Below are 27,190 nucleotides of genomic sequence, written 5' to 3' on the forward strand. Positions count from 1 at the left end.
CAGTGGTCTCCTTTAAAAAGCAGCTGAAGACTCACTTGTTCAAGCTGGCTTTTGTATGACCTTCGCCTCTCTCTTTATTCTGCTCTCCCCACCTATTCCACCTTCCTCAGGATCCACTGATTTCCCTCTTTCCTACTCACGCTCTCTCTTTCTTGAAATTTTTTTAATCACAATTGCCTATTTTTTGCTCATTTTAAATATATTTTTAAACATTTTCCAAATGTTTTTTTTATATTTTTACATTTTTTGCTTTTGTGAAGTGCCTCGTGATTTTTATCTTGAGAGGCGCTATAGAAATGATATTTTCTTCTTTTTCTTTTGTAATAATTTAATCTCTTATTCTGGAGTAAAATAAAGAAACAAGCTAAATCATCACATATCTGTGGCATCAAGAAGCAACTTCTGAGTTCAAACACAGGGATGGAGCACAATGTTTACACCTGAACAGTATCAGGATGTTTTAACTCACAGAGGCCTGCAGGTCTTCTGTTTTATGAGCAAAGCGCTGATAATCCGCTTGTTATGAGCGCTAAACGTTATTTTGCCACTGCCGTGCGGAGCGGTAGGGAAGCACATTTCAAACACGGAACCGAGTCCGGCTACCGAACCGAGTGGAATTGTGATGACGTCACATCGGTGCGCGAAGGTGCGGGTTCCAACCCACAGGAGAGGAGGGAGAGAGGAGGTAAACAGCGAGTGGATCACAGGGACTGAACTGATGTTTTGGAGCAGAAGTGTACACCCCCCCACCCCCCACGGTTCAGACGCGGCGCTCATGCAGGCATCTCTTTCTGTTCTGACGCTGCTACACGTAATATTTTTACTGAATTAAGCCTATAATGTACTTTTACTCAGTAACGGATATGATTTAAAATGTAGCGAATTACAGTTCTTTTTCAAAAACATACTCGAGTAAAAGTAAAACTACAGCTTTTAAAAACTACTTAAAAAGTATAAATATACAAAAAAGCTACTCAATTACATTATAGTGAGTAAATGTAATTCGTTACTTTCCACCTCTGCAGTCTACTATAAATAAAGGTCAAAGCAGAGGGGTATTTTTAAATTTCCAGGGGGCGCAGTCGAGCTACTTTTTTTTAGCAACCTTCACATCGCCATTGAAATACGTAAATTTCACGCACTTTCTATATTGGGCCAGAATTGGGTGAGTTTTTGAATATGGTAAGACTCCCAATAAGCCATTTGAAGGTGCGGAAGAAAAGAAAAAAATTATAATAAACAGAGCTGAAACAAGAGGCTTTCGCTGCTCGGGCCTAATTAAAACCAGATGTAGCTGAACTCAACATGTTCTTTTCTCTGGAGAAGCCAGCAACAGGGTAGAAGTCCAGGAGTGTTCAAATTAAAGGGCCTTTCCAGGAAAACAGCTTTCATTTAAATTCAGTCATTTATTTGTTTCTGAATGGAAGAACACTATTTGTGACTTTGTGAATGAGAAACAGCAAACTTAATATAAAAAAGGTTAGTTAATGAAAACAGAACATTTGAATGGTTTACACCTGAACTTTGCCTCTTCATTGTAACCTAATACAAACATCAGTGTGCTGTAGATAGAAATATTAGTTTTACAAATTTCACCAAATATTTTATGACGACCCTCTAAAACAGAAAAGATTGTGCGCCTTCAGCTGCATGAATGGCTTCTTTTCCCCCTAATGAGATCAAATTGTTTCAGAGATGAACAGTGACCAACAGTCAGGAAACCTTTTCATGATTAGCAGGGTTGTGTCATACAAACGGGTTCATTTGAATGTTTCTGCAGTATAAACAATGTCAGAGGGCAGCACCTCCTCAGTAAAAAAGGACTTCTTAGGTAAAATAATCTCCTGTGATTTTAGAAATGACTGAGGGTAAACAATGCCAGCTTACACAGGTCAAGAGGTAGAGACCAAACAGAGAATCTTTTATGTACATATTCACACAGTGAGAGAAACAAATCACAATAAAACCTTGGATTCATTTACATCTCTGCTGTACACACATTACCGCTAATCCAACTGTAAATCCAGACAAGATTTGTCCTCTACACACCCAGAATAAGGGTAGCAAGAAAAAAAATCTAAATATGAACATTTATAAGCAACTTAAAAATAAAAGGAACTTTACAGCCTCTGAAATGTGCAGGCTAATAAAATCTCTATACAGTAGCATTGTTTTTTATGTTAATGTGCAGATTTGCTTCTCTATTTACCATATTAACATCATAATACTTGTAGATGAACGCATCCAAAGAAAACCAGAGCAGAAATGGAAATGATTGTAAAAATATATGTTAAATTATTTTTTTTTCTGGAGATTGGACTGAGGAGTACAGATCTAGACTGGTGAAACCAGACTGGTTTCATGTCAGCTACCGGTTCCCTTCACTGGTTGACATGGTGGTGTGGAGAAAGACTAAATGAACGAACCCCTTTGGGATTATTTTGTCTTTAACTGTGGAGAAACAGCAGGAAGGAGCCTCCTGATGAAATCTGCTCCACTCAAACTCACTTTTGTTATTCTTCCCAGTTTGGATGAAACTTTTTGTTTTGGTTTCAGTCATTAAAAATGGCCACCAACCAACTTTTATTTCAACAAACTACACAATCGTCACTTCTGGAGATAAAACGAAGAACTTCATCTGAGACAGAACATGGAGAATCTAACAGATTTAACTCCAAATAAGCTTTGAGTTTGTCTCTAGAAATCTGTTTCAGTAGTTTTCTTCTGTCCCACCAACGTGATCGCTGCTGAGACTCAGAGGATTGGAGCTCCTCTACATTTTATTCAGTCATGTCATCTTTTAAAAATGCCTTTATTTTTTTGGAGTCTGATTTCTAAACATTTGTCAGAATTAAAACCCGATTATTACAGGTAATTTAAATAAGAAACCCAGTATTTACTCTGGTGTACAGAACCAGGCTATTGGGGTTTAAAGCATCGTTCCATCAATCACAAGCTAATTTAGAGTGAAAAAGGATTTTAAAAAGGATTAAATATCCCCTGGATTGTCAAAGATCTTCTGTCCAAACTGGATGGAGAACACCAACTCCACCTTTTTTCCCAGAAGCAGGGGAAGACGACCAGGGTCTCTAATTTCCCTCTGGGATTAATAAAGTATCTTTGATTTGATTCATACTACCTTAAAATGCAGCTACTTCAAACGTCTAACAAATAAATATTCTTTTATCGGTTAAAACACATCCTGTTTTAAAATGTGATGATCCTGATCTCTGGCTAATTCAAGTATCAGAGGGGATGATTTTTTATTGTATGCCCACGGTGGAGAAGGAGAAATGGATTTGGTCTCAGATAAAACTACAAATCCATTTTCAAGGTAGACTTTTGGAAAAAGTGGGACATCGTTTAGAGAACAGCTAGCTTTCTGAAGGAGATCAGCTCAGGAGTCGTGTTGCTGCAGAGAGGAGGACGGATAAATAACCCAGCTTATTGAACTATGAATAAAACATTTAAACACTGATCGTGAACTTCTGATTTACGTGCTGGAGTGTCGTTTAGTGTAGACGTTTAGAGTCCTAACTGGGTTTCTCGTTTTAATAACTCAACAAGTAAAATGCTCCTCATAATAAATAAACTAACTGATGAATAAAAAGTGTAACCTCTGAACTAGTGACATCTTGCTCCCTCTCTCTGTGATCTACATCAACACCTTGCTGCTGTACAACGATGAATATCGGTTAAAATATCAGGAGTAAACCTTCAGTAGGAAGTCTTCCAACAGCTTTAATCTGTTTATTTACTGCAGCACGGTTAGTGAGATACGGATCACAGTAAACCCGCACTGAAGGCCAGGTACTAAACGTTTGGCCCGACATTTTCATATATATATATATATAAAAGGAGTTTTCGTTTAAAAGTTGTATTTTTAACCAGGAAGTGATCCGATTGGTCTGTCTGCTAAACTCTTCTCCAACTTCCACCCATCAGACCTGAGCCTCTCTCTCCAGTGAAATGCTACGAAGCTGACAAAGTGAAGACATGTTCTTGTTCCCGGTGGAGCAGCTTCAGCGTCCGTAGGAATGAAGTTCAGCAGCAGCAGCAGCTACTCCCACACCAGAGGAGACGGAGGCATTTCAGAAGGCTGCGCCACCGTCGAGCTGTTCAAAGCAAACCAACAAACACTGGGATTAATATCAGCAGCTACCTATGGTGCACCTACATGCAACATCTAGCCTTCAAAACAACATCATTGTTCTTGATTCACTTGCAGATGGTTTCTGAAGGAATAAAGAATGGAGCCCTAATGTTAAACACCCACAGATGTCACCCTGCTCTCCTTTAGTCTCAGAGAAGTACAGGATGGTGTTAAATCAGGACTTTGACACACCCTCAACTCTGCTCTTCATGACAGGAACCCACATTAGAGGCCCCCAAATAGTAAATCTGCATCATAACCATGTCATTCTGTTTATGTCAGAGGGGAATCCTGGTACCTGATGAAGCTTTTGAAAGCAGCTGACTGGGGGTTGATGCAGAGCGGCACTCTGCTCCCCTTCTGTTGCTCCAGGATGAACTGATGGATAATCTCTGAGAGGGAAACATGGAGCCAGCATGTTTCACTTCAAAACTCCTCGTCATGAGGCAAAGTTAACAGACAGGTGGGCAGCTCACCTTTGACCTGTCTCACAGAGCTCAGGTTCTTCTCAAAGCCGTCATCAAACTTGGGATTTGTGACAGGCTCAAAGTTGCTGGTGTAAACCCGGCCGGAGGACGTGGTGTAGCAGCACTTGCACATGCAGGTGTGGTAGCGCAGCCGACCCTCGTCCAGGTACGGATGAGCCAAGGCGTCCTTAGCGGAAATCCTTTTTGACTGGAGACCGAATGCATGAGTTAGTGGTTTGTGAATGGTATTTATGTATCACCTTCTAGAGTCTTATAACCCCCTAAAGCACTTTACAACACAACATTCACCCATGAATACACACACACACACACATTCCTACGCTGGCGGTGATGAGTCACAATTGCCCTGGGGCTCACTGATAGCCGTGTTAAATGTTGCCAGTTCCCTCAGGCCACCACCAGCTTTGTGGATGTGTGGGTGCTCTGATGATAATAATACTCAGACGGTAAATGCTGCAGAATAATACATCTTTGCTTGGATCAAAACATCATATCAACATCAAGATACAGAGCTGAAGATTATTGTGCAAACAAGGAGCCTTCAAAAAGCCAAAATAAAGAAGATGGACAACCCTGAGCATCCTCTTCTGACACCATCATGCAAACACAGAGCATCTTCAGTGGAAGTCTTCTTTAGACCTGTTGTAGTACAGACCTGCTACCTCCTGCCCACAGCCATCAGCATCTTTAAATACTCTCCAAAGATTACACCACCTAATTTCTCTCTGGGATTATTAAAGTCTTTCTGAATTAGATTTTGTTAGCCAACAGGATACGAAACAGAGGGTAGACTCACTGGATCAAACACCAGCATCCTGCATAAGAGGTGGACTGCTTCGTGGGTTGCTTGGCTGGACAGTGTGTACAGAACAGGAAGGGATGGCTGCCAACAAAAACAACACAGACAAGTCACAACAAAGAAGACAAAGTATTAACTAGGATTATTTTTACCCTATAACTGTAAATGACCAAAATCTCCTCTGGGTAACGGTAAATGCTTTGTATTTAAACAGGGAGCCTCCCTTTCCGGTTGGCTCATGGGTTCCTAGAACAAAACATGAATGCAAGACAACGGTGCTAAAAGAGCTATTTTCTAACCCGCTTTCCCTTACACCCTGGATCGCATGTATTGTACTTCTATTTAAATGAAAACTAATGATGGGTGTTTTGACCACGTCTGTCACGTACTTTGAGATTTATCAGCTTGTAAAAGTTCATAATTAGCATGACTACAAATCAGGCGTTGGTACATTGCATAAATGACATCACTACTGAATCTCCTCTCCCCTAGCGTAGCTGCTACTCACCACATGGCCAGATGTTTGATGGTTCTTTGCTCCTGAAAGAAGGATTAGATGTTTGCTGAACTTACAGCCATTTTCCCTGTTTTTCCCTGTGTCTGGTTCAATCACGTCCCTTTTGTGAAGCGCATTTGTAGTCATGGACTTGCACAAAACCTAAAATAACACTTTATGCCAACTTTTATTTTGGTATAGGAGAGTAAGATGGCGCTCGCGCGGGTGCACGCTGCGAGCTGCTCGTCCTCTTTATGCACTTGTACCTTGCTTTTTACTGGTTTTTTATTGGCGTTTTGTTGGCTTTTATGCATTTTTGTTGTCTCTTATGCTTTTTTTGAACGGTGTGGATCCGCTGCTGACATACGATCGAGCTGCGCTGCTGAGGCTTCGTCCTTCCGTTGATGTAGCGGGCTGCGCGCGCTGGGAACCTCACGGATGGTGCTGCTGGTTGAATTGCCCGCGTGCTCTCTCCCCCCAAGCCGTGATGTGTCGGCCCTCTGTCCGCCCCAGCTCGAGAAGGAAGCATCGGAGAAGACGGGGAAAGCGAGGTAGCCGGCGCGTGAGACGTCGGGCTGGATCCCTGAACAAGCGGCTGGTCCGATTCGGCCCAGCTTCTGACCCGGTGGTTCCGAGATGTCTCCTGGATTACTCGGCGCCCTGCCCAGGGAACTTGACCGGCTCTGAGGGTGAACCGGCACCGCTCGTCGGCCGATCGGCTCGAAGACCTCGCCAGACTGGGGTTTGCTGGGAGAATCTGCGCTCGGTTACGGGCACAGAGTTAGAGGGGACTGGGCCCGTGCGCGATCTCGGTGCTGCAGCTCCGCCGCAGACCCAGTTTGGTCTGGCCAATGCCAGGTCTGTGCTGAACAAAACTTTTATTCTTTGTGACTTTTTTATTCAGCATAACTTGGGTTTTCTGTGCATCTTTGAGTCCTGGATCCCGTTTGGTGACTCAAGCGCCCTGCTGGAGCTGGTACCACCTGGCTGCTCCTGTTTTAATATCCCCAGATCACGGGGCAGAGGTGGAGGGCTGGTTGTTGTTTTCAAATCCAGCTTTCCTTGTAAACAGCTTACACCCACCATGTCATTTTCTTCCTTTGAACTGTGCATCTCCCCCCGCCTGCTCGTTGTGCTGATTTATCGGCTTCTAAAGACTGACTCTAACTTCCTTAATGATTTCTGTGATCTTGTGGCAGACTGCATCCTAAAATATGATTATGTCCTATTTTTTGGTGATTTTAACATCCATATCTGCTGTCCTGATAATGTGCTTGCTAAAGGTTTTTTTAATTTGCTAGATTCATTCAATCTAACTCAATGGGTATCATCCCCAACTCATGCCAGGGGTCACACCCTGGACCTGGTTATCTCTTATGGTCTACCCATCATGAACCTTGTGACTTTGCCTCCTGTGTTCTCTGACCACTCTCCTATACTCTGTGATGTTACGCTGCCATGTCCTGTCCCTGTGTGTGAAGCTCCAGCTACTAGGTTCAGAGCCCTGGATGCAGAAACTATTTCAAAGTTTGTGGACTGTATGTCTGTAAGGTTAGAGACCTTTAACCCTGATCCATCTAACACTGAACACTATTCACAACACTGATGTACTTTGTATTCAGGTCCTGGACATGGTTGCCCCTCTCAAGCTTTGCAAGTCTAGGCCTAGGAGGGAGCCATGGCTCTCTGATGTCACACGGGCTTGTAGGCGGGCGTGTAGATCCTCGGAGAGAAAGTGGAAAAAGGATGGCCTACAGGTCTCGCGTGAGTTGTTCAGAGCATCTCTGGTTGCTTATCAGGATGCAGTGAGGGCTGCCAGAACGGCCTATTTTGCAGACATCATTGAAACAAACTCCAATAATCCTAAGATTCTCTACAAAACACTAAACTCTGTCCTGGTGCATCAGGAGCCTAGCTCCATGTCTCCTACAGCTGCTGGAAACTCTGAAGCTTTTCACAGATTCTTTTTGGATAAAGTATCAGGCATTAGAGCAGCTATTTCTGGTAACTTTATTGACCCTGTTCCAGTTCCTCCATCACCACCCACCCTGAGCTCCCTCAATACAGTTTCATACTCTGAGCTGAGTAAGCTAGTTGCGAGGCAGAAGCCATCTGGCTCTCCACTTGATGTTCTGCCGCCTCGTCTCTGGAAGGCTGCCTTTCCGTGCCTTGGCCCTTCACTTGGTCAGATTATCAATGGGAGCCTCAGCACAGGTGTGGTCCCAGCTGCTTTGAAAGCAGCAGTTATCCGGCCGACCCTGAAGAAACCTGGTGCTGATGTCTCTGTGATAGAAAATTACAGGCCTATCTCTACCCTGCCCTTTACATCAAAACTGCTTGAGAAAGTCGTTTATCAGCAGCTGGTCTCACATTTAGCTAACTCTGATCTGTTTGAGGTCTTCCAATCAGGGTTCAGGTCTGGCCATAGCACAGAGTCTGCTCTACTGAGGGTCCTAAATGACATCTATCTATCACTAGATCATGGAACATTTTTAGTTTAGTTTAGTTTAGTTTATTTGTCATATGCAAGTTAGCACAGGGTCAACATTGCAATGAAATGTGTTTGACGAGCAGCGGTCTCTCAGCAGCATAATACAATAGAAAAAAAGAACAAGGTATAATACAGTAAAAGCAAAATATTAGAGAGTCATGCTAAAAGTAAAAGCTTACTAAATAGATAAGTAAGTATCAAGCATCTGTGGTGCTTCTTTTGTTAGATCTGACGGCAGCCTTCGACACAGTTGACCACGCGATTCTACTCGATCGCTTGGAACGATGGGTTGGGATCAAAGGGTCAGCTCTGGACTGGTTTAGATCGTATCTCCACAACAGGACATTCTGTGTTAAACTGGGTGATGTTTTTTCATCTTGGGAGGGGCTCCGCTGGGGGGTCCCGCAGGGATCGATCCTTGGTCCTCTTTTGTTTGCCATTTATCTGCTACCTCTGGGGTCAATCTTTCGTAAACATGGCCTATCATTCCATCTCAATGCTGACGATTGCCAGATTTACTCTCCATTGTGTCAGGAGAAAGGTCACTCTATTCAGTCCTTTGTCTCCTGTGTTAATGAGGTGAAGTCTTGGCTAATGGCCAACTATCTGCATCTGAATGAGGGAAAGACAGAGCTCATTGTTTTTCACCCTAATAGCAGGAATGTGGGTCGTTATGTTGATCTTGGCCCTCTTTCTCCATACTCAAAACCAGTTGTTACCAGTTTGGGAGTGAAAATTGATGTTGGACTTAAATTTGATGCTCACATCAACTCAGTGATCCGGTCCAGTTTCTTTCACCTGAGACGCCTTGCAAAGACCAAGCCTATGCTGTCGAGAGCCCACCTGGAGCGGGTACTGCATGTCTTTGTTATTTCTAGGCTTGATTACTGCAACTCTCTCTTTGCAGGGTTGTGTCAGTCATCACTGCGTCGCCTACAGGTTGTGCAGAACAGTGCAGCAAGGTTCCTGACTGGGACCAGGAAACGGGACCACATCAGTCCGGTTCTGGCCTCCCTGCACTGGCTTCCGGTTTGCTATCGTGCACAATTTAAAATTCTCGTCTTTGTTTACAATTTCTTCCAGAGTGGTGCTCCCCCCTATCTGGCCACTCTCCTGAACAAACATTCCCCATCACGCGCTCTGCGCTCCTCTGACCAAGGCCTGCTCGCTGTCCCTCGTTCTAGGTGTCGTACTCGCGGGGACCGGGCTTTCTCAGTCCTAGCACCGTCACTCTGGAACCAGTTGCCACCCTCAGTTAGGCTGTCCCCATCTCTGCCAGCCTTTAAGAGTCGCCTAAAAACACACCTCCGCTTGGCGTTTCCTGAACATGTTTGATTCGGCCCTCTTTTACGTTGAATTTCTTTCACAGTTTTCATTGGTTCACTCTATCCCTTGTTTTACCCATCTGTCCTGTACTAGAATGTTTCACCTTTTTTGTAATTTGTATTTTGTAATTTGAATTGCTTTTATTTTTGAATTGCTTTTATTTTTGATTTATTCACTATATTTGTACTTCTACTGTACCATGTTCAGCGCCTTGGGCTTCCTGACAGGGTTGCGGAAGGCGCTTTATAAATAAAGCTTTGATTGATTGATTTCCCCTAACCCTAACCCTTGGTATCAAAATGCTTCTTTAAAATTCACGTACATCGTGAAATCCACGGCACAAAAGAAGCGGAATAAGAAAACAGTGTTTTTAGCCCCGTTGACTTGCATTCATTTTTTTATTCTTCCGGGGACCCATGGTCCGGAAGTAGATGGGCGTGACTTAGGCTCCCTATAGCACCTTCTAGAGTACTCGAACCCCCCCAAGGCTCTTTACAACACACCAGTCATTCACAAATTCCCACACTGAAGGTGACGAGCCACAGCAGCTCTGGTGAATGCTGACGGGGTGGTGCTGCTGTACACAGACACCACCAGCAGAGTGCCTTGCTCAAGGACACTAGTGAGCCAGCAGCAAGCCTGCAACCCTCCAGATACGCAGCAGGAACTTCACTCCTCTGCAGCTGTCTCCCAAAGTGACTGATAATGATGACATGATTTAGTCAGGTGTCTGTTTGGTGTTATTTAATGGGTTAAGGATTTAAAAGAGACAGAAGTCTATATACTTGTTTAAAAGTACTTCACCTGTTTGTGAGCACTTCTGAGGATGTGTGCACGAGCCCCTTCACATGCTGTCCGCATCGCTTCCATAGAAGGTGTTCCCAACAGGTCAGTGATTAAATCCAACTGAACACAAATGTAAAACCATTAAATCACACATACCACTCCACTGAACCTTACATATGTAAACTGTCTGAATTACTAGTGTCTATCAGCTATCACCAGCTGGCTAGAAGATAGCAGGGTTCCCCTGATTAGTCTAAAACTTGGTCATTTATCTTCTGCCGTCGGGACAAACTTAAGGAATTTGGGTGTTTTTGACCAATCAATGTCTCTTGAAGGTCACTCAAAAACGCTGGTCCGAAACTGTTTTTATCATTTAAGAAATATCTCCAAACTGTGAAGGTTGGGGTCAAAACATGAACCTGAAATGGTTCTCCATGCCTTTATCTCCTCCCGTCTAGATTACTGTAACACACTCTTCACATGTTTTAACAAACAAGCCCTTGGCCGCCTTCAGTTGGTCCAGAACTCTGCAGCGAGACTCCTAACTGGAGCAAACAGAAGAGCACACATCACTCCTATTCTGATGTCTCTGCACTGGTTACCCGTTAACTTTAGAGTTCATTTTAGAGTCCTGACTAGAACTATCAGGGCTCTACATCAGTGGTTCCCAAACTTATTTAGCCGCGCACCCCCTTCTATGTCCCGACCATGTTGACGCACCCCCAGCCCCATATATATATATATATATATATATATATATATATATATATATATATATATATATATATATATATATATATATCAGACGTCACGCTAAACCAGGGGTCGGCAACCTGTTCCCATAAAAGAGCCATTATTACCCGTTTCCCACAGTAAAGAAAACACCGCAGCAGCCGCGGCATTGTGGGCGGGGCCTACCCTCAGACAGCAGAGCGCTGCTCACAACAGGTGACAGCAGCCAGTACCGGTCGCTCGTGTACGTCAAAGCTATCTTTCATAAGAAGATAATCAATAAAACGATTTATATAAAGTGGATCCGGAAGTTGTAGCCCGTCTCTGCCGACAATATTTTGATATTTTTCACCCTGTTGGTGGTTTTACTGAGCAGGTGCCACTTTTGTCATACGTTTCTTTTTAAAACATGTTTAGACTGTTCAGAATACAAATCCAGGCTCTGTCACGTTTGATTGTTGTAATTAAACTTTGTAGGTGGGGAAGGTCAGAAAAGGATCCGATCATTTTGTTTTTCCCTCATTTACAGTGACGGAGATAACGGCGCAGTGCGCCTGGCTCTGGTGGTAATCAAGTTAAATTTGTAACAATTTTCACAAGAAAACAGAACAGTTAAAAGCAGGGCTTGTGTTGACCTGACAGTTCCCATATTTGGCCGTTTATTTTGACGGAGAAAGAATAGAAATAATTACCCCAACACATGCAGACGAACTGACACTTTACTCGTTTCGCAAATCGCAGATGTAACTAAATCACTCAAGAAAAGATTTCCTTCTGAACATCTGAGCTGGACACCGCTCAGCGGAGCTCACTGTCAGTGCATACGTACGGTGCACAGCAAGCTGAAGATGTGGAGAGGGGCTTGGAGCGCGTTGCAGAACCAGAGTGCATGCGGGAAGATTCCTTCCACTGAAGCGAGAGTTTTCCAAACCCGGTCTCTCAGAGAGACTTGTCACTTAGAAAATGTTCCCTGATGATGAAACTTTGGCTGAATTGTGCTTGTTCCTGTCTCCAATGTGGCGTCTGAGGAGAGTCCCAGAATCTCACATCGTCTTCAGCTCAGGAAGCGCCAATATGATTACTCACAAGCGTGATGCGTCAACCCGGTCTCACAGTAAGACCGGGTTGGAACTGTTCAGGTTTACGCAGACAATCTTTACATTTAGAATTAGCTTACAGATGTAAAATTAATGCAGTAAAATATAAAGCATTTTATTTAAATATCCATTAATTATTTTACAAACACAGAGAGCCGCATCAGATGTATGGAAGAGCCGCATGCGGCTCCAGAGCCGCGGATTGCCGACTCCTGAGCTAGGGCATGTGCGGAGGACACACACACACACACACACACACACACACACACACACACACACACACACACACACACACACACACACACACACACACACAAGCAAAATATACTTGTTTTCAATTACATTTATTGGGCCCACTTACATTTTCTTAGGTCCACCCACAAATGAGTTTCTGGCTACGCTAGCTTGGTTTATGCTTGACGCATTTACTTTCCGCGCGGTGATGCGGCTCGCGGATGGAACGCGCTTCACAACTCGCAGCGTTTATGGTTCGTGCGGCTCGTCTCTGCGGTGAGCCAATATTCTCCCAAACTGAACGGGGCAGCATGGAGCTCTACGGCATGCACCCAACACTTCACCATAGTAGAAGTAGAAATTACTGTTTACAACATGGTATTCCAGCATATTTAACAGCGTCCTCGTCTTTTCCGACAGTGCGAGCTATTTCTCTCCAAGAATTATTTACAACATGTTGATCACGGTGATCTCTGAGAGCTGAATCATACAAATGTCTGTATTTACGAACCTCTGCCATACTAGTTCTTGCCAGTCAGCCATGTTTTTCCGCGTCCGACCGTCTGCGTGGTTAGACATTTTCCGATGTGTGCGTTGCGGAAATTCTGGGCCGTGCGGAGGCGCGGTGGAGGGGCGTGGTTGTTAAAATGACGCAACTTTTCCGCGCGGACCTTGCGGACGCGTCAAGCATAAACCAACCTTTTATGGTGACTTTTGACAGACTTCTCTGAGCTCCGCAGCCATTACACTTTTCACCTTGCGCACCCCCTAGCGGCAGCTTGGGAATCCCTGCTCTACATGGTCAACGGCGTCAACCTGATGATGTTTGCAGCCGCAAACGAAACGTTGCAGGTAATTAAACCTTTTCTGTGTTTTAAAAAGAACTGAAAGATGGAATCTACAGGGTCAAGCTCCTCCCTATATTACTGAACTGTTAAAGCCTTATGCTCCAACCCGAGCCCTCACGTCCACCCACCAGAACCTTCTAGAAGTTCCACGGACCAGATATAAAAGTCGAGGTGATCGCTCCTTCCAGACTGTTGCACCTCGACTTTCTTTCTTTTTCCTTACGTAGCATTGGCAGTCTGCACACTTTTAAAAAACAGCTGACAACCCTTTTATTTAAAGTTGCTTTTACCTAAATCTTTTGTTTTCTTATTTTTAACTCAAATTAGAAATCTTCTTTCATTTGTTTTATGGTATTATATAATTTTATGACTTAATTTTTCTGATTTTAATCTAAATATTCTTTTATGATTTATGTTTTATTTCGATTTATGTGAAGATCTTTGTGATTCCATGTCTGTGATGAGTGCTAAACAAATAAAATTTACTTACTACATGATGCCATCACATTGCCGGATAATGGGAGGTTGGGGGTTTTGATATCCTATTTTTGCCTGGGATCAAACTTATGCTTGGGTTTAAAAACATGTGGGTCTGGGTTTTATTCCACCTGAATAAATGGTTGATTTGGTGGCATTCTGGCTGCAGAAGCTCCTGTTACCCAGACGAACTCTGGATCACTCAAGATGCTCTCCTTGATTTTTGCCTCCAGATCCTCCTCTGTGCTTTTATAGATACACTCTCTCTCTTTGGGACTCCCACACACTAGTCCATTAGATCACAGTCTGGACTTTGTGATGTCCCTTATCCTGACTTATGAATGCCAGAACCAAATCACCCAGGTGTTGAGTTCTGCAGCTTGTATGAGATGTTGCACCCCCTCTTGCTGGAATATAAAGTCATTTCCAGGACACATATGGAGACAACCAACCAAGTCCATGATGATGGTACCAACTGATGACTTATTCATCTAAAATCAGGTAGAACTAAATCTGGAACTGTAATTGTAAATGAGTTGAGATACGAAGCAGAACATTTTCTCAAACGATTTGGAAAATTCCTGGTCCCTTATTTTTCCCACCGATCATTTTTCTCTACATGTTTTACCACAGTAAAAAACTATTAGATGATGAAAAGTTTCCTTTGTCGAATGGTTTTGTCTCAGAGATCAGAAGTCACCTGCTGAATGGGACTCTGAGCTTGGAAGAGGATTCGACGTCCCAGCAGCTCTGCAAAGATGCAACCCACAGACCAGATATCAATGGAGTTGGAATAGTGGCGGCTCCCCATGAGGATCTCTGGTGCTCTGTAGTACTGCGTCACCACTTCCTGAGTCATGTGCCGGGACTCATCCGTCTCCTCCACCCGCGCAAGGCCAAAGTCACAGATCTATAAGGGAAGATGGTCAGGACCAGCTAATAGTGTTTCTGAACAAAGATACATCACGACTGAATGTGGAAAAACATGAAATACACACCTTGAGTACACAATTACTATTAACCAGGAGGTTGCCAGGTTTGATGTCTCGGTGTAGTATCCCAGCAGAGTGAAGGTATTTAAGTCCTGCAGAATTAGACATTACAGCTGGCTTAGCTCATCAGTCCTGGAGAACAAACATAGGCCACCTAAACAATATCTACTAGAAGTAGCCCAGGTAAAGCCATCCACCTGGACCCATTTACCTCCTGCTCCAGCTCCACCTCCTCATCTGAGGACTTGGAGGCATTTCCAAGAACACTCCCTCATAAGTCCTGGATAGAAACCTACTTGTAATGAGTTTTGCGTTTGGAGGTGTCCAGGATACATCCGACCTCCTCACCCGGCTCCTTCATTTGCTTAACAACCGTACTTCCATGTTTGACTGCCTCAGGGATGACTCCGCTGCTCACCTTACCCATTAGAGAAGCCTTTCATTTTCTCTTCAAGCCAGGGCAAAGGTTGGTCAATATCACATCACAGAGCACGATGATTTATGAAGACCGAGTTATGCAACTTACTGTTGCAGGGAAAACTAAGAAACAAAAGAATGACTGCTCTACTCACGTAGATTTCATACTTTATATAAAACTAATATTTAACTGAAGTTGCTATATAACCAGCCATCTCCATCCTGTTGTGAAACCACACGTCTCAACACAAGTAACAGAAACACCTACCTCGTAGGATCTGATACAGAAAAACTTTGGCGTGGTCTGAGCTCAGAGGCTGCGGTGATACGATGATCTTATGGAGGTCACTTTGCATAAGTTCAGTCACGACATAGCTGGACGAGTGGTTAAGGTTCAAAAACACAAGTTCCAGTTTATAAAACTCGTTTTAACCAAGTATAACCAGAGCTCCAGACAAAAGTAGTAGAATAAAAACAAGAGGAAAAGCCATTTGTAAACTAACTACATTGTAAACATGAGTCCAAGCAGCCATCCTGTAGCTAATGTGTGCCTCAACATGCACTGCACTTCCAACACACAAGACCAGCTCACTACTGTAAACCCAGAACCACATCCAAGCAAGTACAGGAATTAATGAGTAAAGCCGGGCGTACACTGTGCGACTTTTTCACTTTTTTGAGCCAATTTTCCACTCGTGCGAGAATCCACGACATTGGGGCGAGTTTTGCGCCGAGCGGTCGTGTAGTGTACAGGGGGTTACGAGAGGCGATTAACACCACGTGACCAGCTGCCGATCAGCAGTTGTGAGGTCGCAGGGACTTCTGGTGTGTTTAATATTTCGCTCGTCCCTCGTGAGGGTATCGCACTGTTGAAGCAGCGCTGTGAGCAGCTGCGATCCAAAAAGTATCAGAACCGCTAACGGCGCATGCGCAAACACGAAAGCAGGGGCACAATTTAGGAAGCGGAAGCGACAAACAAATCAGGCAAGACGACGAGTCGACGAGTACAACATGGCTACAGCACATACAGCTAGCAGCATGGCTACGGCACAACAACGTGTTGTTTGGACTTCAGCAATGGAGGCTCAACTTGTGGAACTTTGGCAAGGACACGCAAACCTTTACGATGTGGGCACAAAGACGTATCACGACCGCAACAACCGGGAGAAAGATTGGCAAGCAATTGCCACACAGTTGCAGCTGCCAGGTAAGCATCTATGAACTGTATTGTTTCTAGTAACAATCAAGCAATATTAACAGTAACATGTAGTAACATTAGATAATACATTTGCCTATTTATTGCTTGAAACAGTAACTAACGAACTGATGTAATTCAATTCAACTTCAATACTTTATTAATCCCAGAGGGAAATTAGAGACTTCACAAAATGTTATAATCTATGTTCTTTGATTTTCAGTGAACGAGGTGAAAACACGTGTGGCATCACTTCGCACACAATATGGCAAACTGATGAGGCCGAAAGCCAGTGGCAGTGGCCAAAAACAACTCACTCCCAAACAGAAATGGTTGCTGGCCAATTTGGATTTCCTGAGGCCCCATGTAATTCACAGAGCCAGTCTCTAATGTAAGTTCATAAGCAAGACACACACACACACACACACACACACACACACACAATATAGCCACACCATAAGAAATGTACTCCTCACATAATACAATTAATAAGATCTCATATTTATTAACCCTCATCCATCTATTTTGTATGTTTTCCAATGCAGCTTAGCATGGATTCAGATGCCTCATGTGCTACAGATGAGGGCAGCATTGAAGAGGGGAGCGAGGACCCGTCTGCTCCGCATAGTGACGCTGATGTGTCCAATTCATCTCCAGCCTTGGAAGAAGAGGAGGAAAGCAGTTCAAACAGCTCAGAGTTAAGCCGATCCATGAGGCAGCCCACCCAAAAACCCGGAATGCACAACTCAAACAAAATGAACACCAGCAAGAAATCTGAGCAAAACCTAGAGATGGTCAAACTGTCATTACTCAAGCAAGTACAGAGTTCACTGAGCCAATCGGATGCTGAGGAGCAGTTTGGCCAACAAGTAGCCGAAGAAATGCGGAATGTCAAGGACAAACATTCACAGCTGAGGCTCAGGAGAAGCATCATGAACTTAATTTATGATGCACAAGAAGCAGAACAGGCTGGACAATGTCCTGTTCCCCATGTCAGTCCTGCAACTTCCTTCCACATGCAGTGCAGAGTTGCAGTCACCACGGAATGACAACTTTTTGCGATCACCATCGCCAATGTCATACAGACACCTGCTCAACTCAGACTAGTTAATTATTTTTATCAATAGTATCTTTGTTTTAGTTTTTTTTAATCATTTTGTCTTAAAAAGGGAAAGTTTGCCCTTTTTTCTCCCACACAGGTTTTTTGGTGTATATGTAAATTACTGTTTTTTATCTGCCGTTGTTTAAATAGTTTTCATAAATAAAAACTTTTTGAAAAATTCTTTAATGTACTGCTCACAAATGTTACAAACATAAGAAAATGCATCACTCCACTCCCACAGCCAGACAGGAACACCATCTGAGCTTATGACTGAGTGGAACCAATGCTCTCACTTTATTTACAGAAGTTTAGCGCATATGAAGCTACACCATGTTTTCCTGCCAGGAAATTCTTCCTGCAGGTGAGACAAAGTACTGGGCTAACACATCACGTTGTTTCTTAGCCTCCACTGAGGGGTTCCTAGCTCTGCTTGCCGAAACTGACTGAAGGGCTCCCTCACTTTGCCATGTGCCGCTGACCAGCTGATGGTTTGCATCTTCAGAATCCACATAGCCAGGTGGTGTGTAGGCATCTGATCTCTGTTGTTGGAGGAAGTTGTGGAGACAAAGTGTTGCAAAAACAACTGCAACAACTTTGTCTGGATGCAGGCAGATTGTGGTTCTGAAAACGCGAAAGCGATTGGCCAGAATTCCAAATGCGTTCTCAACAACACGGCGTGCTCTGGAAAGCCTGTAGTTGAAAATCCTTTGATCATGGTTGAGGTTTCATGATGGATATGGTTTCATCAGATCTGGCCTAAGGGGATATGCTTCGTCACCAATGAGCACATATGGCATCGTGGAGTCAGTGCCTGGCAGGGTTGCATCAGGAGGGACAATCAGAGTGCCTGTGTCCATAGCCTCTCTGAGATCAGAATGGGCAAACACTCCAGCATCAGATGCCCTTCCTTGTGTCCCTGCACTTGCATATACGAATCTATAATTTGTGTCAACTACAGCCGTAAGTATGATGGAAAACCTTGACTTGTAATTATAAAACGTGCTTCCACTGTTGGCAGGGGGTTGAATGAAGATGTGTTTCCCATCTATGGCCCCGATGCAATGTGGAAAATGCCACTTGTCTTCAAAGTCTTTAGCGATGACCTTCCACTCAGTCTCAGTTGATGGTGTCTGTGGAAGAAGTACATGGTGATACATTATATTAGTCTCAGGTTTAATCAGGACTGCACTTGCAAATTAGCTTCTAGCTAAATCTGGTGCAATGCATCACATTTCACTATCACTCAACAGGTTCATAATCCTCAGAATGTAAACACACTTCAATAACAACTTTTACGTTCCAACTGTATGTGCATGAATCTGTGATGTGCCACATGCCACTCTGTTACTTGAGGGTCCTTATCAAGCATGTTTTACAGTTTTTACTGATCAAACACACCAGATTTACATCAGCAGGTGAATAAATTGCTTCTGCACAGCGTGATGGGTGGATGAACAGGTGAATGAGCTGTTTTAGGGCAGGGAAAAAATTACCTTTAGGTATTCCTCACGTAATACTAGAGCTATGGCTGCACAGGTTTCCATCACAATGCGACTCAGTGTGGTGCTCCCAATCCTGAACTGGAAAGATAAGGAATTGTAGGTCTCACCTATAAAGATTAAGAAAGTGTTTCATAATGTGTAAACTTGATTTGGATGTGTGTGTGTGTGAGAGAGAGAGAGAGAGAGAGAGAGAGAGGGAGAGAGAGAGAGAGAGAGAGAGAGAGAGAGAGAGAGAGAGTGTGTGTGTGTGTGTGTGTGTGTATTCTTGCCTGTTGCAAGGAATCTCAGTGTCACAGAGAGCCTCTCCCTAGGACTGATCGCCTTCCTCAGGTGTGTGTCTCTCTTGATGATTTGAGGGGTCACTCTCTCCAGAAGGTCGTTGAATTCTTCCACAGACATGCGGAGAAGGTCCCGAAACCCCTTCATATCATCGATCTATTTCACACACCAATGCAACAGCATTACAAATGGCGGTTGTCACTCCACCCACCACCCCAAAGTCCATCAGCTGGTCAAAATGTAATTTAAGTCCATAGATACAATTGTAGTTACATAAGGAAAAGACAATTTCAAACATCTTACCTCCAATTCCTGCTGTAGATTTGACAAACCATACTGGCAACGTCTGCCCAGCCATTTCTTTGTCCACATTCGTCTTCTCTTTTTCTTTTCATCTACACACATGATGGCAAGAAGAGCCAAAGACAAACGTCTTGTTTTGACGGGCATTATTGCGGTTAACAGCGAGCATGCAAGCGCTATTCTGCTCGGAACCGAACGTGTTGTTTTCGTTTTCCCTCGTGTTTACTTCCGGGGTTTTCTTCTTCGTGTTTGTAATTCCAACGTGTTGCGTCATCTACTGGTTAATTTTTAGCTGCGGCACTCGTACAGTGTGAGCATTCAGGTCGCATGCAAGAACTGGGTCGTACAGTGTGAGCACATGACTCGTGAGATCTGCTCTGCGAGGAAGTCGTACAGTTTGAGCTGAAGCTGAACGCTGCGAGTGAAAAAGTCGCACAGTGTACGCCCGGCTTCAGATGCCACGTCCTGCTGTTTTCTGCTCCCGCTAACTTCTAATTCCTGAAAAAGGAGCACGAGATCTTTTTTACCCACAGACATCGAATCACAAGGCATCCGTGTATACTAGAGACCAAAAATGAAATGAGTGAACTTGGTCTCATTTAAGGGAAGCCTTCCGAACTGCCCTCTGCTTCAGCTTCATGCATGGAATACAATGAAGATGCTACAGATGTCCTTGTCTCAATTTTTACTCCATCCATCCATCCATCCATCCATCCATTTTCATCCGCTTATCCGGAGTCGGGTCGTGAGGGCAGCAGCCAAAATCAAGAGGCCCAGACTTCATTCTGCCCAGCCACTTGGGCCAGCTCTTCCGGGGGAATCCCAAGGTGTTCCCTGGCCAGCTGGATTAACATGGTCCCTCCAACGTGTTCTGGGTCTTTCTTTGGGTCTCCTCCCTGTTGGACGTGCCCGAAAAACCTCACTAGGGAGGCATCCAGGAGGCATCCTGACCAGATGTCCGAGCCATCTCAACTGGCTCCTCTCAATCTGAAGGAACAGCAAATCTCCTCTAAGCCCCTCCCAGATGACTGAGCTTCTCACCCCATCTCTAAGGGAGAGTCCAGCCACTTTGTAGAGAAAACTCATTTCGGTCGCTTGTATCTGCGATCTCGTTCTTTCGGTCACTTTCGGTCACACCCGGTTCTTTCGGGCACTATGTGCCTCCCCTTAACAAGTGGGAGGCACATATGCATACTATTGTAATTCCTACACCGTTTTCCACCAAAAGTCATTTTCCCCCTCTCCTCTGACACAGAACTAGTCTGCATGAGATATGGCCTCAAGGTCTCATGCATTTGCTTATAAACTGCTTCTTTCCAGCTCAAGAGAAGAATGAAGAATGGACTCTCTCCTTTTAATAAATCAAAGAACTCTATTTTTAATAAAGCTAGTCAATCAAAGTGTTAGTCAATAATAAGATGTGACCAATCTGTGAAATAAAAATATTAATTACTTTATTATAATCCTATAGAATATACACTTTAAATGTTTCCACTAGGACTGATCTCACATAGTGACACATTGCGTTTACTGATTCAATCAGAATCTGTCAGATCTGACGGAGGCGTGGTTTTGGTGGTGTTTGGTAAATCTGTCATCTTTTCATTCGACCATAAATCAAAACATCCAAATTATAAAACTATGCCCATGTCATCTTTAACGCCAGTTCAACGCGTTCTAGAGAAGTTGTCGGAGTGGCCAATCCATAACTTTCCTCTTCAGTCGAAAGAATCAATGACAAGCTGGATAAAATCTGTTGCTGTTCCAACTGCTGCAACGGTTCTTTTCAGAATAAAAGCTGAACCATCACGACCCAGGTTTGGGTCTCGCTAGATGCCAACAAAACTGTTGTGACCTGGAAGTATCTCAAGACTGGTCTGGTCGGCAAACGCTGCTTTTCCTACCGGCTTCGGTTCCAGAGAGGGTCCAGGCGGACCTCGACATTCCTAATCTAACGGGGACTTCCAAAAGGGTATGTAGGCCAACGAAATGGCGTTGAATGTGTTTATGAATCTCCTAACCAAAGCTTAGTGCAAAGAGATCACCCTCACTTCCCATCAGAACTAATCGCTTCTTCGGATTTGCTGGTTCTGAGCAACATTCCACACTACATCATTCTCCGTTTCATTCACCTTAGTTACACCATACATTTAGTGTTTAAGTTAGTCTAGTTTCAATTTGTTAAGTAATACATCTTTAAACTTTCAAAACCTGACTCTCACTCTTCTGTTGTCTCTGAATACGAGGTTATCTAATGCCTGCAATAAAAAGTTCCAATCTTCTGGTTAAACAGTACCCACAGATTCATAAGGTTGATTTCATATTTCCTATGGAATCCTATGTCTTATGGCTCATTAAATAACATGTAAATTAACTCATTACAGTAAATACCCTCAAATAAAAGCTGGCAGTCTACAGTTAAAGCACATCTTGTTCATTTAATTTGATATCCATTGTGGTGGTGAATAAAGCCAAAAATGTTAGCATTGTGTCAATGTCCCAATATTTATGGACCTGACTGTAGATGGTTGTTGTCATTTATATGTCTGTAAACTCCACTTTAATGGAGCGGGATGAGATAAATCATTAGTGTTTGTAATTGGAGCAAAAATAAGTGACATACAAACATGTTCTAAAGGTAACAACATCACTGTCTCTACTGGTGTTGATGCAGCTATAAATACAAGTAACTCTGTTGATGTTAGCAGCTAACAAGAGGTAAACTTCAGTCAATCAATCAATCAATCAATCAAAGGTTTTTTTATAAAGCGCCTTCCAAGGCGCTGAACATGGTACATGAGAAATGTGAAACATGATGAAGAAATCAAAAATAAAAGCAATTCGAATAGTGCAAAAAAGGTAAAACATTAAAGTAGAAGACAAATGGGTAAAACAAAGGATAAAGAGACCAATGAAAACAGGGAAATAAAATCAACATAAAAGAGGGGCAAATTCAAACACGCGGAGGTGACTGAGGCGACTCTGTACTTCCCTTAAGATGCTCGTGCATCGCTGATGTGCTACTGTGAAAGGAGAGTTTCGCTTTGCAGAGTTTGCACTAAGTGGTTTTCTTTTGAATTAGTATAATGCTCCCAAACTTTTCAGATATGTTGCGACTCGACACTTTCTCCGATGATGAAGGCTGAGCTGGATGGCCACCACTGTGCATGCGCCTCGGAGCTGTAACGAAATTAAATAACTGTTTTCCACCTAAAAGTCATTTTCTCCCTCTCCTCAGCAGGAACTAATCTGCATGAGATATTGCCTCAAGGTCTCATTCATTTGCTTCTAAACTGTTTTCCTTTCCAGCCCAAGAGAAGAATGAAGACAAAGGAAGTCGATAAGGTAGGGCTGGACGATAATTCAATAGTTCAATATATCTATCGATAGACATGTGTTGCGATAGGTAAAAAACTCTAATTTCCCTCTGGGATTAATAAAGTATCTTTGATTTGATTTGAAACTGGTCAGTAAAACTTCGTTAAAGTTTCCTTTTTTCATTATAACCTATCAGGTAGCAGCATACTAGACTCTACTTACTCCTAACCAATCAAAACCACAGACTCAGGCACGCTACGTCACCAGGCCCTCCCCTCTCAAACCAAAAGAGAGCAAGAGGCAGCCGCAGCAAGATGTCTAGGGCTGCCATGATTAGTCAACTCGTCACGACAACACCGACAAATAAAATAGACCTTATTTTATAAACAATTTTTTAAATCTCGCCTGCTGCGGCACGTTCGGCGTTTGCTTCCTGCCTCTCTGTTCAGCCACCGCCTTAGCTCTGTAAAGGGTTAATTTAATATTATTTAATGAACCATAAGACATGAGATTCCATAGTAAATATGAAATCAATCTTATTGATCTTTGGGTAGTTTTAACCAGAAGATTGGAACTTTTTATTGCAGGGATTATGTACCACTTCGTATTAACTGAGAGACAACAGAAGAGAGTCACCTTTAAAACGTTTAAGAAGATTTATTTCTAAACAATTTTAAACAAGACTAACTCTAAATTCTAAGTGAATGGATGGATCTTGGTGTGAATGAGACGTGAGATGAATGGTGTATGTGTGAGTGATGTTGTCATCAGAACTCTCGTATCCGGAGAAGCAAGTCTGAATGATGAAGTGATGTTTTGCTCTTAAGCTATGATCGGAGTTTCATAAACACATAAGACGCCATGTTGTCGCTCCACACATACCCTTCAGGATGAGACCTCTGTACAGATCCAGAATGCCAGGTCCTCGGACCCCCCTTCGGTACCGGAGCCGATGAAACAGCGTCAGCAGTACGACAGACTAGTCTTTGGATTGTCTCCAGGTAAAAAGCTACAGTTGGTTGACAGCGTCAGATGGATCCCCCTTGGGGTCAGTGAGTTCAGCTTTTATTCTGAAAGGAACCGTTGTTTGGTTGGTAAAATGCAACAGATTTTATCCAGCTTGTTGGTTCTTTGCTTAAAAAGGAAGTCCAGGTGGCCGGTCCGATACTTCTCTTAGAATGCAGTGAACTGAACTAAGATGGCGTGGGGACTGGTTTTATTCATCTGGATGTTTTGATTTATGGTCGAATCGAAGTTGGACAGATTTATAAACACCACAGAGACTATGCCATGCTTATGATTGGATGAGAAAGAGCAATGTGCCATGCGTTTACATTACGTGGATCAAGATGTCTAGTGCAGCTAGACTAAAGTCATATTACTCATTAAACTTACTAATCATAACATTGTCATTTCACAGATTGGTCAGCATTATATTACTGACTAACACTTTGTTTGATTAGCTTTATTAAAAATAGAGTTCTTTGATTTATTAAAAAGAAAGAGTCCTTATTGCACAAATGCTGTTTGAATGCTGGATTGCTGAAACTGTAAGCTGAAGCTGCTGAACAGCTGAACTGAAGCTGAAATTAAAGAGGTGGTAATTCCCCCCTCAGAGTCCTTCTCCACCCACGTATCAATTTTAAAAACTGCAACATTAGTAGGCGTTGCCTGGAGGACCGAGAGGGCGGAGCCGCGGCAGTGACGAAGACGATGGCTAACTAGACGATGCTAGCTCCCTTCACTCTGAGCAGTTATTAGAAGTGGGGGACGTTTCTCCCCCTCCTTACCCAGACACTCGAGAAGAAAGGGACCAAGTCTATTTGGAGGAGACAAGCGGACCTGAGCCTTATTGTTTTGAGCTTGTGAGTTGCCTGAAACTACTGGAACCGACCCAACAGAACCAGCTCTGAATGGTAAGTAGCCGTTAGCCATAGCATCCGATTAGCTCCACGGCCCTAGAGAGCTAGTATTCAGCATGTTTTAGAGGTTTATCTGCTTCAACACACCTGGTTTTAATCAGCAACAAATAGCTGAGCTGCTTAACAGCTAATCTAACCTGTTAAAGCAGGAAAACCACTGAAACGTGCTGGATAGCAGCTGTCCAGGAGCCCTGGGCTCAAGCTAGTCTGCTGCATAAAGTTATGAAAATATCCCGTGAGAAAATTATTCTGTAATGTGTTCAGCCCACTAAAACTGTCCTGATTTCATTATTTATTTACTGATAACAGCTGCTTTCTTGGTTGTAGGTGATCTTCTGGTGTCTGCAGCTGGTCTCCTCTGCTGGTGTCGTCAGGATCAGGAGCTTCCAGAAGAATGTGCCTTTCAATGACTCTTTCCCCCTTATTTGTTATATTAATTAAATAAATCTCAATTGATATATTTCCTGTTTTTGTTCATGTCCATAAATACTTAAACATGCTTGAAATTAAAACGAGTTTTTAACAGTGAGGTGCTAGTTTAATTCATCACAATAGAGCTATTTAAACATGCAACAATGTGGTAATTCAATTAATGTTATTTATAAATGTCCATTAAAATATCAAAACTGGAATCTATATGAGATATTTGGCAGCACAAAAAACTTGTCAAACACAATATTTATTATAATAATTGTAGGCAGACAGGAGACAGAGCTGATGGAGGTTCTCAGTCATCGAAGGATGGCTGAAGGCTTTCCAGGAACAGGAGATGTGGTGTTGTCTCTTCTCTCTATTCTGCCAGATGAGCTGATAGGTTACAGGTGTGTGAGGACATCCTCATGCTGTCACAACCAGATGACAGGAGTTATCAGGTGATCAGCCAGGCTAATGATGAGATGCAGAAAGAAAACAAATCCAGGACAGTGTACAATAATAACAATAATAATATGTGGTGTTGCTCACCTTATGTGCTCTTATAGAATATTAACGTGTGCCTGCCTCATGGTGTAGAGTCCATATTTTGCCGAGTGTCCTGCAATAATGCAGGTTATTAGTTAATTTACTTTTGATAGCAAAAACAAAATATTTAATGTAAAAGTTATTTACCAGGTGAATCAGCTCACATGTCACCACCAAGTGTCACAGGGCCAGAATCAGTAGCCTCCTTCATGATGTCATGACGTAATCACATACTTATTTAATTGTTAATATCTTAAAAATTCTGAAATGTTTCAATTTTTTTTTACCTTGAACAGTTCACTGAGCTTGCACTGTCACTGAGGTGGAAGCTGGAATCAACAGCAGACACCTCACATCTTGGTCTTTTCAGGGTGTGGACGCTGCTCTGGGACTTTCTGGAAGATGATTTTCCGTCATGGTCCCTGTGTCACAAGACACACAGCGGCTGTGAGCTCTATTCTGGCTGGCTTTGTTAAAAACCATCGACACATATACAGCACATTTATAAATGTTTAAAAGAGCATAAAATCACGTGTAACTATAATCTGTAAAACAAATTAAAACTAGAAGGTGATAATAAAATGTTTACATAGAAGATTATTAAAAATAATTCACCTTTGCTACGCCGGTAAGGCTTCACGTCAGCCTGGACAAGTGCATTCTTGCAGCTAAATCAGTCTGACAGCCAGTGTCTTGGGTAGATTTAGCCTGAAAAAAAAATTGAAGCACATTGTTGTTGGAGTTTATAAAGTCAGATAATATACAAAAGAAACTGTCCTATATAGGCGCTTTATAACATTCCTAGTGTGTGATCGTTGTTATAACGTAAAAGTCACTCACACATGATGTGGAGAGCCTGAAATGCGACCTCCTGAACAGAATTCCTTACAGAACCGGGTCACAAGCTGGATTTCACACTGTAATGCTGTGTGTCAACTAGTGCTGCGTCAGTTAGAGCCACTGTTGCAGAATTACCGACTGACGAGCTAAAGGAAGTGAACCACGTCGCACAGACTTTGCATTTAGGTAGGGAATTGTCTTTAGAAGATGTCAAAACTGTTATTTAGCTGACTCACCTCAGACTGGAGCCTGCCGTGATGGGGGAGCAGAGTCGGTGGGCTGCATCTAAATCGCGGAAGAGCCACGGTGGGCACAGCCTCCCTCTTCAAACGGAGACGTGCAGAATCGCGGGTAAAATGCTGGGTGCAAACTACAGCACCAGGCGGGAGCTGAATGTTTTCCAGACACCGATTGCGCTCAACCACTGGTGCCT

The 27,190-nt window shown here is 43.1% G+C and overlaps 2 protein-coding genes and 1 long non-coding RNA gene across 3 annotated transcripts in view; all 3 read right to left on the reverse strand.

Moving 5' to 3' along the window:
- Window positions 1-3,832: 3,832 nt before the first annotated feature.
- Window positions 3,833-27,190, reverse strand: part of nlk2 (nemo-like kinase, type 2) — a 58,639-nt gene continuing 35,281 nt past the window's right edge. The window contains exons 4-11 of the mRNA XM_054738547.2: window positions 15,605-15,711; window positions 14,926-15,011; window positions 14,628-14,837; window positions 10,558-10,659; window positions 5,438-5,524; window positions 4,630-4,828; window positions 4,452-4,545; window positions 3,833-4,115 (exon numbers count right to left, since the gene is read on the reverse strand). Coding sequence (XP_054594522.1) covers window positions 4,061-4,115; window positions 4,452-4,545; window positions 4,630-4,828; window positions 5,438-5,524; window positions 10,558-10,659; window positions 14,628-14,837; window positions 14,926-15,011; window positions 15,605-15,711 — 940 coding nt within the window. The 3' untranslated portion in view covers window positions 3,833-4,060. The remainder of the gene's footprint in view (window positions 4,116-4,451; window positions 4,546-4,629; window positions 4,829-5,437; window positions 5,525-10,557; window positions 10,660-14,627; window positions 14,838-14,925; window positions 15,012-15,604; window positions 15,712-27,190) is intronic.
- On the reverse strand, window positions 18,210-19,790 carry LOC139062556 (uncharacterized). Its single transcript, XM_070543729.1, has 3 exons — window positions 19,405-19,790; window positions 19,127-19,242; window positions 18,210-18,763 (listed from the first exon to the last, which is right to left on the reverse strand). Exons 1-3 carry the CDS (start codon window positions 19,559-19,561, stop codon window positions 18,359-18,361), a joined length of 678 nt encoding a protein of 225 aa, XP_070399830.1. The 5' UTR covers window positions 19,562-19,790; the 3' UTR covers window positions 18,210-18,358.
- Window positions 25,619-26,194, reverse strand: LOC129162042 (uncharacterized). The gene is made up of 3 exons (XR_011516110.1): window positions 26,065-26,194; window positions 25,921-25,990; window positions 25,619-25,842 (listed from the first exon to the last, which is right to left on the reverse strand). It is a non-coding gene; the product is annotated as an uncharacterized lncRNA (long non-coding RNA).

Source organism: Nothobranchius furzeri, chromosome 13, assembly GCF_043380555.1.
Source record: "Nothobranchius furzeri strain GRZ-AD chromosome 13, NfurGRZ-RIMD1, whole genome shotgun sequence".
In the NCBI taxonomy this organism is placed as follows: domain Eukaryota; kingdom Metazoa; phylum Chordata; class Actinopteri; order Cyprinodontiformes; family Nothobranchiidae; genus Nothobranchius; species Nothobranchius furzeri.